This window comes from Balaenoptera acutorostrata, chromosome 2 (assembly GCF_949987535.1).
Source record: "Balaenoptera acutorostrata chromosome 2, mBalAcu1.1, whole genome shotgun sequence".
Taxonomy (NCBI): Eukaryota; Metazoa; Chordata; class Mammalia; order Artiodactyla; family Balaenopteridae; genus Balaenoptera; species Balaenoptera acutorostrata.
The window spans coordinates 120,212,972-120,232,185 of NC_080065.1; the positions used below are offsets into that span (position 1 = coordinate 120,212,972).

Consider the following 19,214-nt stretch of genomic DNA (forward strand, 5'->3'; position numbering starts at 1 on the left):
CTTTAATTAATGATAATGTATAAATATTGGTTTATCAACTCTAACAAACGTACCAAACTAATGTTAGATGTTAATAATAGGGAAACTGTGCTGTGCGGGTGGGGGTAGAGGGGATATAGGGAAACCCTGTACTTTCTGTTCACTTTTTCTATACACCTAAAACTGCTCTAAAAAAGTGAAGTATATTAATTTAAAAAATTAAAAGAGAGAAAAAAAACAAGATTCTATACAATATATATAGTATGTTCCTATTTCTGTTTAAAAGGAAGGAGATGTGTGTCTGTTTGTGTGTCTGTGTGTCTGTGTGTATTGCTAGATAATGATTTTAAGGAACAAATGACTTAACTGTGGTGTATACAATTTGTTAAGTCCACATTACAACAAAAACTGGATAATAGGAACTTAAAAGCTTGCTTACTTCACAAGTTTTAAGAACTTACAGCAGAAACTAACACAACATTGTAAAGCAGTTATACTCCAATAAGAAAAAAAGAAAAGAAAAAAAAGAACTTAATAGAAATTTATAAGTTTTAGTGAGAAACAGTAAAATTAAGACCAACTTATTGCCTTCAAAGTTTTAAGTAAAGTATTTTTAGGCACTCTCCCTACAGTATGAAATTCCTACTCACCTCCTCCACTTCTAACAGAGGCACTAAAAACACTCCTACACAAATAAGTTCACTTTTTCCCAGCTTGTTCTGAACTTTCACAGTTCAGTTTGGTAAGGTAAGGCATTATCTGCAGAATTGTAAAGAATTATCTAGGCAGGTCTCTCAAAGAGCAATAGGAGACAAAATACATATAATTGATTGTCATTGCAGTGCTAATCTTAATGGGCTCCCCCATTATCTGAAGTATGAGTAAGTCCTAGGATAACATGCAGGAATAAGAGGAGGATTAAAAAGAATCACATGGGGGAAGAACTTGGAGATCTGCTGACCTACTCTCCAGTGAAACTGCTGAAAATTATGAAAAAAAACCCCACAATAATTAAAACCACTAGAAATAGTCCTAAGGGCAAACAGTGGGGGAAGGACTTGGAGATCTGCTGACCTACTCTCCAGTGAAACTGGTGAAAATTATGAAAAAACCCCCACAATAATTAAAACCTCTAGAAATAGTCCTAAGGGCAAACAGCAAATGAAGAAATACCTATTCAAGAAAATCTATGAAGGGACTTCCCTGGTGGCACAGTGGTTAAGACTCCAAGCTCCCAATGCAGGGGGCCCAGGTTCAATCCCTGGTCAGGGAACTAGATCCCACATGCATGCTGCAACTAAGAGTTCACATGCCCAACTAAGGAGCTGGCAAGCCGCAACTAAGGAACCCAAGTGCCGCAACTAAAACCTGGCGCAACCTAATTAATTAATTAATTAATTAATTAAAAAAAGAGAAAATCTATGAAAATTTGTTTAAAAAGATGAGTATGTGGTATTTGAATCAAGACCACTCTCTCCCTCCTCCACTCTAGCTCAGTAAGGCAAAGACACTACCCTACACAGTTCCAGTCAAGAACTTCAGGCTTCCTTTTTCCCTAGCTCCCAGTCAGAGGGCTTTATTCCCAAGAGGAAAACTTCAGTATTTCTCATATTTTCCCCAGTTACCTGTTCCTGAGGCTAAGTCCTGGGTGAGTGTGGAGAAAAACTTCAAAACAGCAAGAGAAAAATAATTCATCACTTACAGAGGAATCGCCTTAAGATTAACAGTTGACTTCCCAATAAAAACAATCTAGGCCAGGGACTTCCCTGGTGGTCCACTGGGTAAGACTCCACACTCCCAGTGCAGGGGGCCTGGGTTCGATCCCTGGCGGGGAACTAGACCCTGCATGCATGCTGCAACTAAGAGTTTATATGATGTAACCAAGGGTCCACATGCCGCAACTAAGGAGATCCCTCATGCTGCAACTAAGACCCAGCACAGCCAAAATAGATAAATAAAAATAAATAATAAATAAATATAAAAAAAAAAATTTAGGCCAGAAGGCAGTGGTACAACATATTCAAACTGCTCGAAGAAAAAATTATTAACTAAAAATCCTATATCCAGCAAAGTTATCTTTTAAAAATGAAGGTGAAATAAAGACTTCCCCAGATAAACAAAAACTAAGAGAATTTGTTACCAGCATGCCTGCATAACAGGAAATACTAAAGGAAGTTCTTCAGGCTAAAAACAAGTGACCCCAGACAGTAATTCAAGTCCACACAAAAAACAATGAGCCCAGGTAAAGGTACTTATGTTATTATAAAAGACTGTACATTACTTAACCATAAAAAAGAATGAAATTTTGCCATTTGCGACAACATGGATGGACCTAGATGGTATTATGCTAAGTGAAATAGTTCAGACAGAGAAAGACAAATACTGTATGATATCGCTTATATGTGGATTTTAAAAAACAAGACAAATGAACAAACATAGCAAAACAGAAACAGAATTATATATAGAGAGAACAAACATGTGGTTGCCAGAGGGGAAGTGGGTGGGGGAAGAGAGAACTAGGTGAGGGGGATTAAAAGGTACAAACTTCCAGTTACAAAATAAATGCGCCAAAGGGATGAAACGTACAGTATGGTAAACATAGTAACTATGTAATATTTTTGTATGATACATATCATAACTAAACTTATCATGGTGATTATCTGAAATGTCTAGAAATATCAAATCACATAGGGTTATAGGTCAATTACATTGGGGTGGCCAAAAAGTTCGTTCGGGGTTTTCTATAAGATGTTATGGAAAAACCCGAACGAACTTTTTGGCCAATCCAATACTTTAAAAACAAACAAACTCATAGAAAACGAGATTAGATTTGTGGTTACAACAGAGGCAGGGGTATGTGGGGGGAGGGGAAAATGGATGAAGGTAGTCAAAAGGTATAAACTTCCAGATATAAGATAAATAAGTACAAGGGATAATGATAAATATAATTAACACTGTTGTATGTTACATATGAAAGTTGTAAGAGAGTAAATCTTAAGAATTCTCATCACACAGAAAAATTATTTTCTATTTCCTTAATTTTGTATCTATGTGAGATGATAGATGTTTACTAAACGTACTGTGATAATCATTTCATGATGTATGTAAGTCAAATCATTATGCTGTATACCTTAAACCTATATAGTGCTGTACGTCGATTACATCTCAAAACCGGAAGAAAAAAAAACAGTATAAATTCCTATTTTTCTCTTTTATTCTCTTGATTTATTTTAAAAGCAACTGTATAAAATACTGTGCATATAGTATATTGTTGGGCCTATAACATATAGAAATGTAATATATGTGTAACATTATTTGCCAATAACAGTAAAAAGGAGGTAAGAGAGAGCAAAACTGTTTTGGCTAAGGAAATTACTATAGATTATAAAGTAATAATTACAACAAGGTATTTTTGGGTTTGTAACATTAATAAATTATTATACACAGCAAAAATACCACAAAAAGACAGAAAAGGGAATAAAGCTATATAGGAGTAAGTTTTCTATGTATATATCACTGGAATTAAGCTAATATAAATCTGAAGCTGATTATGATAATTTAAGGTGTACATAATAAACACTAGAGCCACCACTAAACAAATCCCCAAAAACTATAGCAAAAAAAATCATTAAAGAAATTGAATTGAGGGACTTCCCTGGCAGTCCAGTGGGTAAGACTCCACGCTTCCAATGCAGGGGACACAGGTTCGAACCCTGGTCAGGGAACTAAGATTCCCACATGCCGCACAGCGTGGCCAAGAAAAAAAAAAAAGAAAAAAAGAAATTGAACTGATACATTACAAGATATTCACTTAATGAAAAAGGAAAGCAGTAAAATAAGAACAGAGGAACAAAAAAGACATGAGACATAAATAAAGAAATAAAGCAGGTGTATGGACTTCCCTGGTGGCACAGTGGTTAAGAATCCGCCTGCCACCCGCTCATGTCTTGCACATTATTAAAGACGTTAATGACAAAAAAAAAAAAAAAGAATCCGCCTGCCAATGCAGGGGACACGGGTTCGAGCCTTCGTCTGGGAACATCCCACATGCCGTGGAGCAACGAAGCCTGTGCACCGCAACTACTGAGCCTGTGCTCTAGACCCGCAAGCCACAACTACTGAGCCCACGTGCCACAACTACTGAAGCCCACGTGCCTAGAGCCTGTGCTCCACAACAAGAGAAGCCACCGCAATGAGAAGTCCGTGCACCACAACGAAGAGTAGCCCCCGCTCACCACAACTAGAGAAAGCCCATGCACAGCAACGAAGACCCAACACAGCCAAAAATAAAATAAATAAACAAATAAATTTAATTTTTTTTAAAAAAAGGATATATTAAAAAAAAGCAGGTGTAAATCTAACTATATCACTAATAACACTAAATGCGAATAGATTCAACAATCTACTTAAAAGGCAGAGATTGTCAGCCTGAATTTCAAAAAAAACATAATTCAACTATATGAGGTTTACAGGAGACACATTTAATAAATTTTACACATTTATTCAAAGATACAAACATATTGAAAGTAAAAGGAATGAAAAAGCTACATCATGCAAACAACAACCACAAGAAAACTGGACAAAGTAGACTTCAAACAGAAAATGTTACTAGAGATAATGTTATAATGATAAAAGTGTCAATTCATCAGAAAGCCATAACAATTATAAACATGTTGAGAACAACTGGACAGAAGATCAACAAGGAAACAGAAGACTTGAATAACACTATAAACCAGTTAGACCTAATAGACATCTATCGAATACTTCATCCAATAACAGAATATACATTTTCTCAAGTCGCATGGAACATTCACCAAGATAGACTATATGGTAGGCCATAAACAAACCTCAATAAATTTAAAAAGACAGAAATGATACAAAGTATATTCTCCTATCACAACAGAATACAATTAGATATAAGTAGTAGGAAAATTTGGGAAATGACACATTACTAAATAACAAATGTATCAAAGAAGAAATCAAAAGGGAAAACAGAAAATACTTTGAGATGAATGAAAATGAAGAAACAAAACAAAATTTAGGGTATGTAGGTAAAGCAGTGCTTAGAGAGAAATTTACAACTATAAATGCCTATATTAAGAATTAAGGGGCTTCCCTGGTGGCGCAGTGGTTGAGAGTTTGCCTGCCAATGCTGGGGACCGGGTTTGAGCCCTGGTCTGGGAGGGTCCCACATGCCGCAGAGTGGCTGGGCCCGTGAGCCACAATTACTGAGCCTGTGCTCTAGAACCCACGAGCCACAACTACTGAAGCCTGTGCACCTAGAGCCTGTGCTCCGCAACAAGAGAGGCCGCGATAGTGAGAGGCCCGTGCACCACGATGAAGAATGGCCCCCACTTGCCACAGCTAGAGAAAGCCCTCACACAGAAACGAAGACCCAACACAGCCATAAATAAATTAAAAAAAAAAAAAAAAAAGAATTAAGACAGACAACACACCTATCCCTATCTACACAGCAGCACTATATACAATAGCCAAGACATGGAAACAACTTAAATGTCCATTGACAGATGAATGGATAAAGATGTGGTATATATATATATATATATACAATGGAATACTACTCAGCCATAAAAAAGAATGAAATAATGCCATTTGCAGCAACACGGATGGACCTAGAGATTATCACACTAGTGAAGTAAGTTAGAAAGAGAAAGACAGACACCACATGACATCACTTATATGTGGAATCTAAAATATGACATAAATCAACTTACCTATGAAACAGAAACAGAAACAGACTCACAGATATAGAGAACAGACTTGTGGCTGCCAAAGGGGCTGGGGGGTGGGGGAGGGATGGATTGGGAGTTTGGGATGAGCAGATGCAAACTATTATATATAGAATGGATAAGCAACAAGGTGGTACTGTATAGCTCAGGGAACTATATTCAATATTCTGTAATAAACCATAATAGAAAATAATATGAAAAAGAATATATGTCCATGTATCAATATAACTGAATCACTCTGCTGTACAGCAGAAATTAACACAACATTGTAAATCAAATACCCTTCAATAAAATTAATTTTTTTTAAAAAGAATTAAGACAGATATCAAATCTACAACCTAACCTTCCATCATAAGACACTGGAAAAAGCAGAGCAAACTAAAACTACAGCAACCAGAAGGAAGGAAAACATTATTAGATCAGATCAGAGTGAAGACTAATGTAACAGAATTTTTTAAAATAGAGAAAATCAATGAAACCAAAAGCTGGTTCTCTGTAAAAAATCAACAGAATCGACATTCAGCTACAATGACTAAGAAAAAAAGAGTGAAGACTCAAATTACTGGAATCAGAAATGAAAGAAGTAACACAACTACCAACCTTACAAACATAAAAAGTACTATCAAAAAATACAATGACCAGGGACTTCCCTGGTGGCACAGTGGTTAAGACTCTGAGCTCCCAATGCAGGGGGCCTGGGTTCAATCCCTGGTCAGGGAACTAGATCCCACATGCATGCCCCAACTAAGAGTTTACATGCCACAACTAAGGAGCCAGTGAGTCTCAACTAAGGAGTCTACCTGCTGCAACTAAGACATGGCGCAACTAAATAAATACATAAATAAATAAAATATTTTTAAAATACAATGAATAACTGTATACCAACAAATTAGAGAATTCAGATTAAAGGATAGTTTCTGAGAAAAACACAAACTACTGAAATTGGTTCAGGAAGAAGTCAACAGGTACTTCCTTGGTGGCCCATTGGTTAAGACTCCACGCTTCCACCGCAAGGGGCACAAGTGTCGTCCCTGGTTGGGGAACTAAGATCCCACATGCTGTGTGGCACAGTCAGAAAAAAAAAAAAAAAGAAAGAAAAAAAATAGACAATCTAAATAAACCTACAGCAAGTGAAAATTTTGAATTAGTAATCAAAAAACTACATACAAAGGAAAGCCCAGGCCCAGAGGGCTTCACTACTGAATTCCACCAAACATTTAAAGAAGATGATCATGTGAATTCTTCACAAACTCTTTCAAAAAATAGAAGAGGTATGAACAGTTCCCAACTCCTTTTTAGAAACCAGTATTATCCCGATACCAAAATCAGACAAAAACATCACTAGAAAAGAAAACTACACACCAATATCTTTTACACATATGGACACAAAAATTCTCAACAAAATACTAGCAAACTGAATCTAGCAACATATAAAAAGAATTATACACCATGATAAAGTGGGATTTATCCCAGGAACACAGGTTAGCTCAACATGGAAAAATCAATCAATGTAATACATTATATCAATAAATTAAAAAACAAAAATTCACATGATCATCTCAGCAGGTGCAGAAAAAGTATTTGACCAATACCCTTTCATGATAAAAACCCTCAATAAACTAGGAATTAAAAGGAAACTTTGTCAACACAATAAAGGGTACCTATGAAAAAACCACAGCTAACATCATACTTAATAGTGAAAAGATGGGGAGTTTTTCTCCTAAGATTTGGAATAAGACAAGGATGTCTGCTCTTACCACTTCCATTCAACATTGTGCTGGAGGTTCTGGTCAAAGAAATTAGGCAGGAAAAAGAAATGGAAGGCATCCAGACCAGAAAAGAAGTAAAATTATCTCTACCCACAGATAACATGATCTTTTATACAGAAAGTATAAATCCACTAAACAATTATTAGAACTAATAAGTTCAGCAAGGTTGCAAGATACAAGATCAATATACAAAAATCCCTTGAATTTTTTTACACTTGCAGTGAACAATCTGAAAATGAAATTAAGAAAATTTGATTCACAGTAGCATCAAAAAGAATAAAATACTGGGACTCCCCTGGCGGTCCAGTGGTTAAGACTCTGCACTTCCACTGCAGGGGGTGTGGGTTCGATCCCTGGTCAGGGAACTAAGATCACACATGCCATGCTGTGTGGCTAAAAAATAAAAAAAATTAAAAATTAAAAAAATAAAAGAATAAAATACTTAGGAATAAATTTAACAAAATAAATGTAAAATGTAACAAATGGAACCTAATTAAACTCAAAAGCTTTTGCCTAGCAAAGGAAACCATAAACAAAACAAAAAGACAACCCACAGAATGAGAGAAAATATTTGCAAATGATGCAACCAACAAGGGATTAGTCTCCAAAATTTATAAACAGCTCATGCAGCTCAATACCAAAAAAACAAAAACCCAATCAGAAAATGGGTGGAAGACCTAAAGAGACATTTCTCCAAAGAAGACATACAGATAGCCAACAGGCACATGAAAAGATGCTCAACATCATTAATTATTAGAGAAATGCACATCAAAACTACAATGAGATATCACCTCACACCAGTCAGAATGGCCATCATCAAAAAGTCGACAAACATAAATGCTGGAGAGGGTGTGGAGAAAAGGGAACCCTCCTACACTATTAGTGGGAATGTAAATTGGTAAAGCCACTATGGAGAACAGTATGGAGGTTCCTTAAAAAACTAAAAATAGAGCTACCATATGATCCAACAATCCCACTCTTGGGCATACATCTGGAGAAAAACATGGTTTGAAAGGATACATGCACCCCAATGTTCACTGCAGCACTGTTTACAATAGCCAAAACACGGAAGCAACCTAAATGTCTATCAACAGATGAATGGATAAAGAAGATATGGTACATATATACAGTGGAATATTACTCAGCCATTAAAAAGAATGAAATAATGCCATTTGCAGCAACATGGATGGACCTGGATATTATCATACTAAGTGAAGTAAATCAGACAGAGAAAGACAAATATCATGATATCACGTATATGCGGAATCTAAAAGAAATGGTACAATTGAACTTACTTACAAAACAGACTCACAGGCTAAGAGAAGGAACTTATGGTTACCAGGTGGAAGGGTGGTGGGGAGGGATAGACTGGGAGTTTGGGATTGACATGTACACACTACTATATTTAAAATAAAATGCCTTCCCATGAAAAAAATGTAAAATGTATGTGCTACAAGCTATAAAACATTGTTGAAAGAAATTAAAGATCTGAAAACATCTTATGTTCATAGATGAGCAGACTTAACATTAAGATGTCAATATTCTCCAAACTGATTTATAGATATGCAATCCCTATCAGAATCCTAGCTGTCTTATTGGCCAAAAAAACCCCCAAAATTGATAAATCTGATCCTAAAATTCACATGGAATTGCAAGGGTCCCTTAACAGCCAAAACAATCTTAAAAAAGAAGAACAAAGTTGCAGCACTCACACTTCCTGATTTCAAACTAGCTACAAAGCAATGGTAATCAAGACAGTGTGGTTCTAGAACAAGGATAGAGATACAGATCAATGGAACAGAATCAGAAGTCCATAAATAAACCATCTGATTTTCATCAAGGGTGCCAAGACCATTTAATAGGGGAAAAAAATCATCTCTCCAACAAATGGTGCTGGAACAAATGGCTACACACATGCAAAAGAATGAAGTTAGGGCTTCCCTGGTGGCGCAGTGGTTGAGAATCTGCCTGCCGATGCAGGGGACACGGGTTCGAGCCCTGGTCTGGGAAGATCCCACATGCCGCGGAGCGACTAAGCCCGTGCGCCACAACCACTGAGCCTGCGCGTCTGGAGCCTGTGCTCCGCAACAAGAGAGGCCGCGACAGTGAGAGGCCCGCGCACCGCGATGAAGAGTGGCCCCCGCTCGCCGCAACTAGAGAAAGCCCTCGCACAGAAACGAAGACCCAACACAGCCAAAAAATAAATATAAATAAATAAATAAATTAAAAAAAAAAAAAAGAATGAAGTTAATTAAATTAACTTCATTTAAATTAACTTCATTATATTAATTAAATTAACTTCACATTTAATTAAAAATTAACTCAAAAAAGATGAAAGACTTAAATGTAAGAACTAGAAGTATAAACCTCTTAAAACAAAACAGAGGGGTAAATCTTCACAACCTTGGATTTGGTAAAGGATTCTTAAATATGACACCAAAAGCATAGGCAACAAATGGAAAAAACAGATAGAATGGACTTCATCAAAATAAAAAATTTTGTGTGACAAAAGACGCCATTAAGAAAATGAAGAGACTACTTCAGAGTGAGAGAAAATACTTGCAAATATATACCTGATAAGGAATTTGTATCTAGAGTATATGAAGAATTCTTACAATTTAATAATAAAAGCCAATATAATTTAAAAATGGGCTATGGATCTGAACAGACATTTCTCTAAGGAAGATATATAAATGGCCAATAAGCACATAAAAGATCAACAATGAAGTTCAAAAATCATTAGTCATCAAGGAAATGCAAATTAAACCCATAATGAGATACCACTTCACACCCATTAGGATAACCAGAATCCAAAAGTCAGATACTAACAAGTCTTGGTGAGGATGTGGAGAAATTTGTAACCCTCATACTCTGCTGGTGGGAAAGTAAAATGATGCAGACACTTTGAAAAACAGTCCGGCATTTCCTTAAAAAACTCGACATGGAGTTACCATATGACCCACAATTTCAAATCCTAGGTACATACCCCAAAAAAATAAAGACACATGTCCACAGTAAAATGTGTATACAAATGTTCACAGCAGTATTATTCATAATAGCCAAAAACTAGAAACAATCAAAATGTCCATCAACTAATGAATGGGTAAATAAAATGTGGTATACCCATAAAATGGATATTATACAGCCAAAAAAGATAAAGTACCGATACATGCTGCAACACAGATGAATCTTGAAAACAATATGTTAAGTGAGATAAATCAGTCCCAAAGGACCAGATATTGCATAATTCCACTTATATGAAATGTCCAGAGTAGGCAAATCCAGAGAAAATGAAAGTAGATTGGTGGTTGCCTAGGCCTGGAAGGGTTGGGAGGAAATGGGGAGTGACTTCTAATGAGCACAGGATTTCTTTTTGGGGTGATGAAAATGTTCTAAAATTGAATGTGGTAATGGTCGCACGACTCTGTAAATATACTAAAAACCACTGAATTGTACACTTTAAATCTGTCAACTGTATGGTATGTGAATCATTATCTTTAAAAGAGCTGTCATTAAAAAAGGCTAAACTAAGTAGATATACTTTTGCGTAATAAAACTATTAAAAATGCAAGAAACTGATTATAATAAGAGTCAAGGGACTTCCCTGGAGGCGCAGTGGTTAAGAATCTGCCTGCCAAGGCAGGGGACACAGCTTCGAGCCCTGGTCCGGGAAGATCTCACATGCCGCGGAGCAACTAAGCCCATGTGCCACAACGACTAAGCCTGCAGTCTAGAGCCCGTGAGCCACAACTACTGAGCCCATGCGCCTAGAGCCCGTGCTCTGCAACAAGAGAAGCCACCACAATGAGAAGCCCATGTACTGCAACGAAGAGTAGTGCCCGCTCACTGCAACTAGAGAAAGCCCGCGCACAGCCATGAAGACCCAACGCAGCCAAAAATAAAAAAATAAATCTATTTAAAAAAAAAGTCAATATCATGTTACTTTTGAGGTTAGAAAGAGTACTGTAAGTGGAATAGGGCACATAGAGGGTTTTCTGGGGTAGCCTGCAAAATTCTATTTTTCCATCTGGTGATGGAAGTATACATTTGTTGTGTGAGCTTTTCTTGTATCTGTGTTTTATTTTACATGTTTTAAAATGTAAAGATATTAAAATCTAACATGTTTTAAAAACTCACTAGCAAATTTATTTCAAACTCAATGTGAAGCCTTGCATTAGAATCCACACTGACTATATACAAGGCATCAATTTTGGCTCTCTAGAATACAAGAGATTACACCTATCCTCAAGGAATTTATCTTTCAGCAAGAAGAATATTTTAAAAAGAGGTAGATAGAACTAGGCCATATTAAATATTAACTGGTACAAAATTTACATATAATGTACAACAGGATTTAGAGGAAGATAAGATTTGGGGGCAAGGGATAGGAATAAGGGGGTACATCAGGAAAGGAATTGAAGTAAAATATCACAAACAGAGGGTAAAACTAGGAGAGATCTTACAGAGGCTACATTGATTGAGCATTTACTTTATTTTCATTTTTCTCATTCATTAAATCATTTAATCCTCACAACAAACCTATGAAGCTGGTTCCATTATTATTTCCATTATACAGATAAAGTAACTGAGGCACAGAGGTGGTCTGCATATGGTATCAGTGATAAGTACAGTCGAAAACATACCCTGGATAGACTTTGGGTAAATTAGTTTACTTTTCCTAGTAAACTTACTCACTTTCTTACTTTCTTAGTGTCTTACTCACTACCTGTCTTAGTGTCGTCTTATTTGAAATGGGGATAAAATACTAGCACCTTCATCAGAAGGTTGTTGTGAAAATTAGATAATTTAATGCATGTAAAGCATTTAGAACAGTTTCTAGCTTTAAAATAAGTACTTATTGATGTTAGATTTTTTTAAAAATAAATTTATTTTTTTATTTATTTACTTATTTACTGCTGCATTGGGTCTTTGTTGCTGCGCGTGGGCTTTCTCTCTAGTTACGGTGAGCGAGGGCTACTCTTCATTGCCGTGCACGGGCTTCTCATGGCGGTGGCTTCTCTTGTTGCAGAGCACGGGCTCTAGGAGTGCGGGCTTCAGTAGTTGTGGCATGTGGGCTCAGTAGTTGTGGCTCGCAGGCTCTAGAGCACAGGCTTGGTAGTTGTGGTGCACGGGCTTAGTTGCTCCGCGGCATGTTGGATCTTCCCGGACCAGGGCTTGAACCCGTGTCCCCTGTATTGGCAGGCGGATTCTTAACCACTGCACCACCAGGGAAGCCCCTATGTTAGATATTATTATAATAACAGAACAATGGTTTCTAGGAAAAGCATGTGAGAATTATCCCCACTCCCATTTCTTGTATTCAGTTGTACAACTTGGTCCCTTTGTTCTTCAAGATTCATTATTTATTAGATTGTTGTTTCCTATACTGTTTCTACTGTTTCACAATAGACTGAGACCTTTCTACTTTTTGAGGCCTCTAGAACAGTACAATTTAAAAATTATTTGCCAGTCTGCAAAGACTGTGCCATATTCAAGAAGCAGGAAATCTGGCAGATCCTGTGGTGACACTGGCAGAGTACAGTAAATGTAGAGCCTACAGGTAAGCAGAGGAGGCAACTCTGTTAAGGGTGTGGCACAGCTTAAAGCAAGCATGGATACAGCCTGAGGGGTGACTGCATAGGTCTTCTGGGGCTGGGGCCACTCAGCCCCAGAGGGCAAGCGTGGTAAAGTCAATAGCAGCAGGGCAGGTGCCTAGGGTCTCTCTGCTCTATTTTGGGGTGTCCCTTTTCTAGCCCAAACCCAGATGCAGAAGGCAGAGGGTGTCAGTAGTATGGGTGACAGATACACCAAGGGAAAAAAAGAGACGGCTAGGAAAGGCCAGGCAGGATTCCCAAATATACTTACTTTCCATAAGATGTATCTTTTAATACTAATTCTGGAGCTCTATACCAGCGTGTGGCCACATAGTCCGTATAAATGTCTCCAGGAGCTGCTAGCGTTCGTGCAAAACCAAAATCACAGAGTTTAGTAATTCCTGACTGGGATACTAAAATATTCTCAGGTTTTATATCTCGATGAATGATCTAAAAACAAACAGAAGATGCAATAGATTAAAATGAGGTTTCATTATCTAGAAAATCTCTCAACAATTACATAGAGAAAATCTAGCTAATTAAGACAGTAAAGCTATTTTCTTACCAAATGCAAATGATTAACTACACAATGCAAAAGCTAAATAGTTATATACTTTCAGTTCTTGCCCCATCCATCATCTCCAAACAAAGCCAAGAAAACAGACATAATACTGAAAAGGTAAATCACATTCCTAAAAGGAAAAGTAATTAAAAGAACTTAATGGAAAAAGTTTAACTTTCTTTTAACCCCATGTCACACTCCAAGTACTGCCCTTTCTCTCATTTCCTTCACGGCTAAACTTCTCAAAGACATTATTTTTACTCAGTCTTCACTTTGACCACTCATTCACTCCTCAAGGTAATGCAACCTGTCTTCTGCTCCCACATTCAAACTGCCCTAGCCAAAGTCATCAACAGCCTCGTTGCTACATCCAACACACACCCCTCAATACACATCTTACTTGGTATCTTAGTGTAAAAGATATCAACCACTCCTCCATTCCTGACTTCTGGGACCTAAAATTCCCCAGTCTTCCTCCTATGGCAGTTCCTTTTTCTCTATCTGTCCATAAATGTAGGGTTCTGGTCTTAGGCTTCTCTTCTCTTACATCTTGTTTCCTGCACAATCTCAACTACTTTTTTTTTTTTTTAGCACTTTCTTCACTTGGTTATGGGAACACCATATTCTTTTGGGCTTCTTCCCATCTATTGGCTGTTCCATCTCAATCTCACCTACCATTACAGCCTTAGTAACTATCCATAAACTGATGACTTCCGTATTTCTATTTCTATCTTTCCTGGTTTCCACAAGGAATGGAAGTCCACAAGAAGTCCCACAGGGCTGAACCACACATCCCCACAAACTCAGCAAATCCAAAACTAAACGCATCATCTTTTCTCCCAAACTCATTTGTTCTCAACAGTCCTTTAGCTCAGTAAATGGAACCAACATTGATCCCATGGCTCAAGCCAGAAATCAAGGCACTTTTCTCCCTCAGGTTCCATACTCTCTCAACCTGTCTACTTCTCTCCCTAGTTCAAGTTCCCTCAGTTCTCTCATCAAAATTACTAGCTTACCAAATGGTCTCCCTGAATTCACTCTAATCCCCTCCAATCCATTGTCCACAGTGAAATCACAGTACTATTTTTAAGTCACATGTATGATTATGTCACTCCTTCAAGGATTCCCTACCCCACAGGACAAATTTGAAGCTACGTAAAATGGCTGGTAAGGCCTTATAGGATTTGGTCTCTGCTCACATTCTCAATGTCCCTTCGCTAGCCTATTGAATATTAGCTTCCCAATTTTCCAGGTTTGTGTCATCATTTTTTGCATTTGCTGATGCTGTTCTAACCACCTAGAACACTTTGCTTGGCCAACTATTTCCTCAGGTCTCAGCTGAGATGTTTCTATTAGATGTTCCTTCTGTATGTTCTCACATTATTCTGCACTTCCCCCTTCACAGCATTTGTCATGCTTTATTATTAACTGCATATTTACTTTTTTGTCACTCCCATCAGACTGTAAGTTCCATGAGGGCAAGATGTATGTCTGTTTTGTTCAGGCTATATCTCCAGGGCCCAGTACAATGCCTAAAACAAAGAAGGCATTTAAAACCTTTATCAAATGTATTAAGCATATTCTCATCACCAGAAAAGTATCATGACACAAGTGAAAATATCTTGGTGACAGAAATCTGGGATCTTTCCTTTTTTATACAACTTGCTGCTATAAGCCTTTGGGGTTGGCTCTTGTTCTGCCTCACTCTTCCTCCTAAATGGCCAAATAATTAATTTAGGGTAATGAGTCACCTTAAAGGAGACATCTATAAAACTATATTAGTCCTTTTTTACTTCTACAACTTTTACTGAGTGACTACTATATGCCAGGCACTATACCAAGATCTGAGGATATAACATGAGCAAAAATAAACATGGAAAAGCACGTTAAGATACCACTTCACACATTCTGCCTACTACACATCCATCACCCTCCTCCTCAGTGCTCTAAACATGGGGGAGAAAGATTCACTCAGCTGATGTCTTAATGTTCTCACTCGTTTTAACAACTAACACCATGACTACATGGCAGAACTCTATCCTTGAGAATCAAGCACTCTCTGAATCCCAATTTTTAAAATTCTGTGTTTTGACAACATCCTCCTTGGTCTTCCACAATCACTGAGACCTCTATAAACACAGTATTTCTTTCTATGTGTTTAGATCTTCTTTAATTTCTCTCATCAATATTTAATAGTTTTCAATGTATAGGTCTTATATATCTTTTGTCAGATTTTCTCTAAGTATTTTATATTTTTGATGCTGTTATAATGGTATTTTTAATTTCAATTTCTGATTGTTTGTTGCTAATACACAGAAATACTATTAATTTCAGTATATTGATCTTGTATCCTACAACCTTGATAAACTTACAAGTTAGTTCTCTTAACTTTGTTGTAGGTTCCATAGAATTTCCTACATAGATGATCATGTCATCTGTGAATAAAGACAGTTTTACTACTCAAAAAAAAAAAAAAAGATACCACTTCACACCCACTGGAATAGCTATGATCAAAAGACAATAACGGGAGGATGCAGAAAAACTGGAATACATTGTTGATGGGGATGTAAAATGGTACCACCACTTTGGAAAAAGTTTGGTAGTTTCTTTAAAAAGTTGAAACATAAACTAACCATGTGATGCAGTAGTATTCTTAGCTTGTCCTATTTCTATTCCTCTCTCCACAGCTCCCGGTAGCTTTGTAAACCAACAGCCCCCAAAATCATGGTGAAAACTAGCAGCCTAGCAGCCACCAGAGGGAGTAGAATAGGGTTGTACCTCCTCCAAAGCCCCATTCCCAGGTAATAGTCATTATTTGACATGTCTGGCAGATCACTGGAAAATCACACTAGAAGTCTTGTCTTTACTGACCTAACTCAGGTCTGGCCCAAGCAATCAGCCTTCTTAGCAGCCACTATATAACATTATAGCCACCTGAGGAAGCTATAACAGGACAAACAACAAGCTGACCAAAATATTTAATTAAAAAGAAAGGCTGTTTAGAATGGATAAACAACAAGGTCCTAATGTATAGCACAGGGAACTATATTCAATATCCTGCGTGATAAACCATAATGGAAAAGAATATAAAAAAGCATGTCTCTATGTGTATAACTGCATCACTTTGCTGCACAGCAGAGATTGCCACAACATTGTAAATCTACTATACTTCAATTTAAAAAAAAAAGAAAGGCTGCAGTTGAAAGGTATTATAGTATAAAGTTTAAGAGCACAAATTGTGGTGAGACTAACAGGTTCAAATCCCTACTTTACCCCTTGATATTGTGAGAGTGGGGCAAGATTCATGAACATGGCTTCCTCATCTATAAATGGGGGTGAAATAAATATATATTTCCTAGTGTGGTTTTGAAGAATATGCCATTACATATGCCTTAATATATGTTAAACACTGAAAACATTTAAAATAGTGCCTCATGTGTGCTAACTGCCACAAAAATGTTGATTACTATTATGATTCTTCTGTAAAAAAGAATTGAAGACATTCTCTGTATTCTGACATGGTGTGACCTCCAAGATATAATGTTAAGTTAAAACAAAATATGCGTGTAAAACAAGAGAAAAGAAAGAAAGAAAGAAAGAAAGGCTGGGAGTGAGATGTCCATAAAGGGTTTGAAAAGTTCCAACATATTCCTGAGAATCATGAAGGGTACATGCACAGCTGTGCACACACCCAGGAAAGACCTGAGATTGTCCCTAAGCTCTCAAGACTGGTGGACTTTAAGGTTCTACACAAGCAGGAAGGTAAGGCTAAGGCAGAGTTGTAAACTGCCTGCCTGAACATTGAAGACATGGCCCAACACAGAGAAAGAGCCCTCAGTAAATATGGCTGAGAGATTTATTGGTTTCAAGAATTGAAGGAAATTTCTGTCCAAACCTTAGCTGACCACTAAACTAACTGAGCAGAGATTTTAGTGGTCACACATGACAAAGAATTCAGACTTCACAGAATTAGTTCAGCAAAGTAACTAAACAAATAGCAACAACTACAAACCCTGAGAGATGGGAAATTCTGACTTCCAGAGTTACCACATATTATTTTAAATGTCCAGTTTTCAACAAAAAATTACAAATGTCCAAAAAAAATCCCCCCAAATAGGTGTGCAAAGAAACAAATATGGCCATGCACAGGAAAAAAAAAAAGCAGTCAATAAGCTTTCCCTGAAGAAGCCCAAACATTGAAGCCACTAGACAAAGACTATAATTGGCTATTTTAAATATGTTCAAGATTAAAGGAAACCATGTCTAAAGAACTAAAGAAAAGTATGAACACGTCTCACCAAATAAAGGATATCAATAAAGAGCAAGAAATGATTTTTTAAAAAACCACTATCGAGAAGGCAAAAAGGCAATCCACAGAATGGGAGAAAATATTTGCAAATCATGTATCTGATAAGGATCTAGTATCCAAAATACAGAAAACACAACTCGACAATAGAAAGACAAATAACCCAATTTAAATATGGGCAAAGGACTTGAAGAGACATTTCTTCAAAGAAGATATACAAATATAAACTTGCCCATTCTGGACTTTTCATTTAAATGGAATTTACACTTATGTCTTTTGCATTTTGACTTTTTTCACTCAACATAATGTTCTCAAGGTTCACTCATTTTGTAGCACGTATCAATACTTCATTCCTTTTTGTGGTTGAATAAATCCGACTGTAGGGTTGTACCACATTTTGTTTATCCATTCGTCAGCTAATATACATTTGAGCTGTTTCCACTTTTTGGCTACTTTGAATAATGCTGTTATGAACATTGCTGGGCAGGTTTCTATGTGAACATGTTATCAGTTCTCCTGGGTAGATACCTAGGAGTAAATGTGCTGGGTCATATGGTAATTCTATGTTTAACTTTTTGAGGAACTGCTAAGCTGTTTTCCATAGCAGCTGCACCATTTTACATTACCACCAGCAGTGCATGAGGGTTCCAATTTCTCTGCTTCCTTGCCAACATTCATTCTTGTCTGTTTTTTAAATTACAGCTAGACTACTGGGTGTGAAATGGTATCTCATTGTGATTTTGATATGCATTACCATAACGACTCAGGATATTGAGCATCATTTCATGTGCTATCAGCCATTTTTATATCTTCTTTGGAGAAATGTCTATTGAGTCCTTTGCCCATTTTTAAATTGGGTTGTCTTTTTATGTTGAGTTGTATTTTATATATCCTGGATACTAGTTGCTTATCAGATATATGATTTGCAAATATTTTCTCCCATTGTGTGAACTGTCTTTTTACTTTCTTGATAGTGTCCTCTGATGCACAAAATTTTTAATTTTGATGAAGTCCAATTTGTCTTTTTCTTTGATTGCTTTTGATGCATTAATACATGATCACACAGATTTACACCTATGTTTTCTTCTGAGTTTTCTAGTTTTAGCTCTTATGTTTAGGTTTTTGATCCATTTCAACTTAATTTTTGTATATGGTGTGAACTATCAGACTTTGGATTCAGTGAGTTTAATTCTCCTTTATTTTGTAGTGAAATGCTCCAAAACTACACAGAACTCCATATTACAATGATTTATA

General features: G+C 36.9%; 1 protein-coding gene across 3 annotated transcripts in view; it reads right to left on the reverse strand.

Annotated features, from left to right (window-relative positions):
- Positions 1-19,214, reverse strand: part of CDKL3 (cyclin dependent kinase like 3) — a 118,841-nt gene that overhangs the window by 89,747 nt on the left and 9,880 nt on the right. For 2 of the 3 annotated variants that reach the window (XM_057541211.1, XM_057541212.1), the window contains one exon: positions 13,364-13,542. In XM_057541211.1, the coding sequence (XP_057397194.1) occupies positions 13,364-13,542 (179 nt within the window). Of the gene's footprint in view, positions 1-12,404; positions 12,589-13,363; positions 13,543-19,214 lie in introns of those variants that run through there. The other variant, XM_057541213.1, reaches the window with a different exon arrangement.